We start from the raw sequence: 6,235 nt of genomic DNA, 5'->3' as shown, positions 1-6,235 counted from the left end.
TGAAGTCCTTGGTGGACTGATTAATGGAAGGCGCCCACTTCCCAAAATACTAACACTAATAAAATAGAGTCAACCACAAGAAATCACTGTTTCCCTCCGCTCTCTAATGCCCAAAGCTCAGCCAACACATGCTAACATCATTGCCATCACAGAAACACATGCAAAGCTGTACTCCTTCCTCCCGCACGTGTCATCATCTCTCTCCTCTATCTCACACGTGCATGCCCTCAATTTCATTCAACTAGGTTCACCTTAAATTACTCTTTAATCCAGTATGATGTACATCCTCGAGTTCCTGGTCACAACAATTAAATCGATATATTTTGTTGGTTGTGCTTTTAGATAACTAACGGATTGAATGGATTCCATAATAGGATTAGGACGTCCTCTCTCTCTCTAGATCTAGCAGGAGTCCTAACATAGGACAAGCACAAGGCAGTCCTTTACAAAGATTCCTTCGGTTTTATAGCATTTTCACATGGTTGCAAACTTGTCACTGTGAACCCAGGAAAAGGGTTGGCTTTTTTGACAGAGAGAAAACAGCTGATTTGCTTGTCGAAAGTTGAAACCGACTCTAAACAGAAAAAATGGGGCCTTGTCGACTCATTACTTTATGGTCAGCAAAACCCACTTTCTGCGTTTCCTTTGTGAAATAAAGCTGTCATTTTTTTTTGTTTTTAAGACACAAAACCTTTGTCTGGGTATTTGGTGGAAGGAAAAAATTTGTGAAGCTGACCTGGGGCTGGGGTGGGTGCTATCCTTTCTCTAAAGATTTAAAGTTTATTCAGGTTTTACTGTATATTAATAATACTGAGGCCATTCTCTCTCTCTGGCAACTGCAACTTGTTGATGGGAGTTTGGCTTTTAGATTAATGGGATTTACAGTTCATGTCTTGTCATCACAAAACGCGTTGCCTTTCCGTGTTACATTTCTTTTCTCTTCTTTGTTTTTAGTTTGCTTAGTGTGAAATAAACCAGATCTGCATTTGGCTTTGTACGAAACGCAAAATCAAACATTCTTTGCTGGTAACTTCGCTATCCTTCACTTTCTTGTCTGCTGGAGTCTTTCTAGATTACTGTTTAGTGCTGGCAACTTAGCTCTCTCGTTTTGTAGAATTGGGATCATATCTTAGTAATGAAATGCGTGAAAAGGTTTCTATTTTTAGTCCCTTCATATCTTTTCTAGCAACATTGTTCAATTTTGCATATACAAAATTAAGCTTTTTTTTTTTTCAGCTTAATTTGCAGTTTGGATGTTGTGTTGTCGCTTTTCTGGATCTTTGACTTAACATTTTTCTGTTTTTTGTTGTTGCTTAATAATGGTATGTGTTGTTCAATGCAGCTGCAGATCAAGGTGGAAACTTTAGAGTTGCTTTTGAAAAATAGTAAAGTGAATTCATAATACGTTTTGGATGGTGGGTTCGTGATCTGTTGGGAAGGTAGTTCATTTGACGACTGCGGATTGAGGCGGAAACTTTGGACTTGTTTTTGCAAAATACTTCAGTTTAAGTAAATTGGAAGAAGGCTTGTTCAGATTTGTGGGAGATCTTGTTCATTTGAAGGAATTTACCTTTTGATTGAGGTAGACAACGTGGTAATGGGTTATTGAGGATGATGGGAAATAGTTTGATTTTGAGGCGAAGGATTTGTTAAGTTAGAGGTCTTGGGCCAAAGGTGAAGACCTTGCTTTGGTAGATATGGCCTCTGGAGAAGGGAGGCGTCATCGTCATGATCTTGTGCCTCTTGCTGCTTTGATCAGCAGAGAGATGAAGAATGAGAAGATGGAGAAGCCGACTGTGAGATATGGGCATGCGGCTCAGTCTAGGAAAGGAGAAGATTATTTCTTGATTAAAACCGATTGTCAGCGAGTACCTGGGAATCCTTCATCAACCTTCTCTGTTTTTGCGGTAACCTTTGCTATTTCTCATACAGATTCTACTCTGTATTTCTCCATATCATGAATGCCTTGCCTAAAGGACTGGCATTTCTTCCTTGGTGCTTTGGGTGATAATTTTAGTGCCCAATGTTTTATATTGTTCTTAAGGACGCTTTGAATCTATCAAAAGGTTTATAGTATGAATTTCAATTAGGCATTACAATTTGCAAGATTGATTAGCTTAGCCATTGGTAGAAGTATTCATGCTGTAGCATTTTTTTTAATGGTCAAATTCAAGTATGACATGTTTAGAGCTTACAAACAAGAGAAGCATTATGGATTCTCTAATGAATAGTAGTAAATCTCTGCAAAATTCAAGCATTATGTTAAGTGGTCCGACAGTTGCTTCATTAATATCTTCACTATTCTCTGTAATAATGACTATTTTCTTCTGCTTTCAGATCTTTGATGGGCACAATGGTAATGCTGCAGCAATTTTTACAAGGGAGCACCTTTTGAGTCATGTATTGAGTGCTGTTCCCCGTGGCCTTGGGCGGGAAGAGTGGCTTCAGGCTTTACCTCGGGCATTAGTTGCTGGATTTGTAAAGACAGACAAGGAGTTTCAGAGTAGAGGTTTGGAATTTAACCTTCTTCAGCCTTTTCTTTGTTTTTTTTTTTTTTTTTTGAGTTGGGCATATCCTACTATATCTATTGTACATTTAGCTAACACTAATGCTCTGTCCTTGTTGAATTCTCTCCAGGGGAAACATCGGGTACTACTGCCACATTTGTAATAGTTGATGCATGGACAGTGACTGTTGCTTCTGTAGGGGATTCTCGATGTATTTTAGATACTCAGGGTGGTGCAATCTCCACCTTAACTGTTGACCACAGACTTGAAGAGAATGTGGAAGAGTGTGTCTCTATCTTGAAAAGCTCCTTTCTTCCATTTTCCTGAACAGAATTCTTAATTGGTGGTGTATTATTGTGATTGCAGGAGGGAACGTGTGACCGCTAGCGGGGGTGAAGTTGGGAGGCTCAGCATTGTCGGTGGTGCTGAGGTAGGTGATTTCAGAGCTTTAACCTTGCTTATCTCCCCTAGTAACATGTACTGGAGTCACTTAGTGGGCATGATGGTCATTTTTTTTGGCACTTAGATTTTGTGTAACTTCTTTTTCTTGATTGCTACAGATTGGTCCTCTCCGTTGTTGGCCAGGAGGTTTATGCCTGTCTAGGTCAATAGGAGACATGGATGTTGGAGAGTTTATAGTTCCCATACCATATGTAAAGCAAGTGAAGGTAATAATTGTGGAACTTGTGCTCTTAACTTGTTGAATTGTCTACTTTCTCTTATGACATTGAAGCCCATATATACACATTTAAGTTTAAAAATGCTAATAGTTCTTATTGTGTGTAAAAGCTGTCAAAAGCGGGTGGGAGGCTTATAATTGCTTCTGATGGCATTTGGGATGCCCTATCATCAGAAATGGCTGCGAAATCTTGCCGAGGATTGCCAGCTGAACTTGCTGCTAGACAAGTTGTTAAGGTGATTAAATTTATTGCCATGCAATTTCTCCTTTGTTAACCCTTGCTATAAGCCTGCCTTTTGCCTCTTTTCTTAAGGGCATTTGTTGATCCTTGTCCAGGAAGCATTAAGGACACGAGGTTTAAAGGATGACACAACTTGCATTGTCGTCGACATAATTCCTCCCGACAATTCCATACAGCCTTTGCCCCCTCCCAAAAAGCAGAATAAACTGAGAGCATTATTATTCAGGAAGAGGTCTCATGATTCTGCAAACAAACTATCAAAGAAGCTTTCAGCTGTTGGTATAGTGGAAGAACTGTTTGAAGAAGGCTCAGCAATGCTTGCTGAAAGGTTAGGACTAGACTTCTTTTGCTAGTTGAAGTTCTACTTGTAGTTATCTTACCCTCCCCATGCTCTTTCTGCTTTCGTTTTTGATATTATACTGTCAGGGCTAAAGTTGCACTATATCCCACGGTAAAACATATATTTATATAAAGTCAGCATTGCCACTTAAATACTACCATTTACGTTTTTCTGTTGTACTTGATACTGAAATGTTATTGCTTCCTTTTGAGCTAAAATATTGATTAACCTTTTTGATCATGCAGCATTTTAGCCATAAGATTTCAGTGTGAATAGTTTAAAATTTCTTAGATATGCCCAAGGCCTTGGTTTGAAATGGGCTTGAGGTACATCTTTGGCTGACTCCATACACCCAGACAGAAAAAGGGGCAAGAAGAGAGTGGGTTTGAAGGGGTGAATTGGCTCTGAAAAAGTTTGTTCATGTCGAATTTCGATATTCATGTCTAACCTTAAACTTTCTAGTAAAACTTTCACTGACATCAATGTTTTATTTTTTCAATTCATTTTCTTTCTTGCTACCTATCACAAAGCTTTTTTAGGTTCATTGTGAGGAACAGGGGAGAGTGGAGATTCAAACCTTGGATCTCAATCCTCTTAAAGAGTAACAATGCCAGGCTAAGCCTGAGTTGTTACCTATCACAAAGCTTTAATATGAATCATAATTGTTCTTCAATTTGTGCCACATCTATCATTTGTCGCTTAGTTTATCGAGTGGTAGTTTCTTACAGTATTATGTGTTCACATCTTATTAGTTTCTTCTTGTCATGCAGACTAGGAAACGATGACTCTGCAGCGCAAACAACATCTGGTCTTTTCACATGTGCTGTATGCCAAGTTGACCTTGCTCCAAGTGAGGGCATCTCAGTTCATGCTGGTTCCATATTCTCCACCAGCTCAAAGCCCTGGCAAGGGCCCTTCCTTTGTGCTGATTGCCGCAATAAAAAGGATGCCATGGAAGGAAAACGCCCAAGTGGAGTTAAAGTGGCGTAACTTTTTCTTTATTTGCCTCATTCTTTGCCCCATGATTGTTATTCTTTTGATAGCAACCTTTTTACTAGGCCAGGCAATTGTTATGAATCTTACTACATTGTGCATTAAATGTATATGTAATCCCACTGAATAATAATGTAAAAGGAGCATTATCATTTAAAAAGTGTCAGTCTAAGTAGCATATGTACTATCAGCGATTGTATGGCTTTCTCGAAACCCTCCAATATAGAGAAGCCTGCAGTGTATATTTACATATATGTATAGGTTGATGCTTGGGTTAATTAGTGCAATTTGCAGTTTGGTCTGTATCTGAAGATCCCTGCTCTGAGTTCAATTGGGCTAGCTGCAAGGTAGATAGTAGGTTGCTTGTTTAATGTTATCAATGGAAAAGAGAAGATAATTTCGTACAAAGAGACAGAGCAGTGGAACTTTCAAGTTTCTGGGATGCTTCAAGTAGTAAGTTGTATGATAGTGTCCAGGAAAAAAGAAATCCATATACTTTCCAGTTCATCAGGTTGCCAGATTTGTTGCCATGCTTACAGGTTTTGTAACAATCTTAAACGGCTGAGAATATAGAGCAAGCAAGATGGAAACCAAGGCCATTCCGAGCTCAGCAATCTCCAACCAGGAAATCAATCTGTGCCTAGGCCACTTACTCGTAAGACTCGAAGAAGCAGAGGGGACTTGAGCTTTGCCATTGATCAAGATCAACACCTTTAGAATTTCCCCCATCAAATTCCAATTACAGCTCTAGAAAATCAACGCAACCTATAAATAAATCTGCTTCCATTGTTAATTAAATTGTCTTTGCTAGTTTGCCTTAGTGCTTGTCTACAAAAATTACATGAATTTAAAAGTTGTAATTAATCTTGGAAATAAGGGTAGTAGATTTTGTTTCCGCTTGTAATTTTAAGTTTAATAAACTTTTATATGCCCAAAGAAAAGATATAAATAAATAAGAGATTCTGTGGTAAAACACGACTAGAAGTGTGCAAAGATTAGGAAGATTCTAGAAGCAGAATTTCCCTGGGTCAAAAGATCTCTCCAGTCCTTGTAATCTTTAATTTTATTCAATTTAATCTTTATATTCAAAATCGAAGTAATTTAATCTCTTTTTCTAAAGACATCCAATTTTACTATTAAAGGATGACATTAACGCTAACGTGTCACATTCTGATTATATGGCATTTGAGATAATGACATGGCATGCCACGTGGCATTACATGATAACGTGACAGTGCTAATGTATCACTGACATGTTAGTGCCATGTGGCAGATTAAAAAAATTCAAAAAAAAAAAATTCTACCACGTCATAGGGACTAAATTGAACTAAAATATATAGTATAAGGATTAAATTGAATAAAATTGAGATGTTAAGGGATTAAATTGAAAAAATATTTAAAAATTATAATTCTTTAAGTAGATTATTGATATGCTTATTAATAAGCCAAATATTTAAGTGTAAAAGATTTATGGT

At 37.9% G+C, this 6,235-nt stretch overlaps 1 protein-coding gene across 3 annotated transcripts; it reads left to right on the top strand.

Moving 5' to 3' along the window:
- The first annotated feature begins 288 nt into the window (after positions 1-288).
- On the top strand, positions 289-4,920 carry LOC110427647 (Protein phosphatase 2C family protein). 3 transcript variants are annotated; one of them, XM_021443193.2, is made up of 9 exons: positions 289-616; positions 1,343-1,907; positions 2,338-2,509; positions 2,638-2,791; positions 2,874-2,937; positions 3,068-3,175; positions 3,297-3,422; positions 3,523-3,755; positions 4,538-4,920. In XM_021443193.2, exons 2-9 carry the CDS (start codon positions 1,698-1,700, stop codon positions 4,755-4,757), a joined length of 1,287 nt encoding a protein of 428 aa, XP_021298868.1. In that variant the 5' UTR covers positions 289-616; positions 1,343-1,697; the 3' UTR covers positions 4,758-4,920. The 3 variants fall into 3 exon arrangements, with proteins under 3 accessions (XP_021298868.1, XP_021298866.1, XP_021298867.1); XM_021443191.2 differs by lacking the exon at positions 289-616 and adding an exon at positions 645-1,026; XM_021443192.2 differs by lacking the exon at positions 289-616 and adding an exon at positions 1,011-1,152.
- The last annotated feature ends 1,315 nt before the right edge of the window (positions 4,921-6,235 follow it).

This window comes from Theobroma umbraticum, unplaced genomic scaffold (assembly GCF_002168275.2).
Source record: "Theobroma umbraticum cultivar Fairchild unplaced genomic scaffold, ASM216827v3 scaffold_2.0, whole genome shotgun sequence".
NCBI classification, from domain to species: Eukaryota; Viridiplantae; Streptophyta; class Magnoliopsida; order Malvales; family Malvaceae; genus Theobroma; species Theobroma umbraticum.
This window is presented reverse-complemented; position numbering and strand designations above follow the sequence as displayed.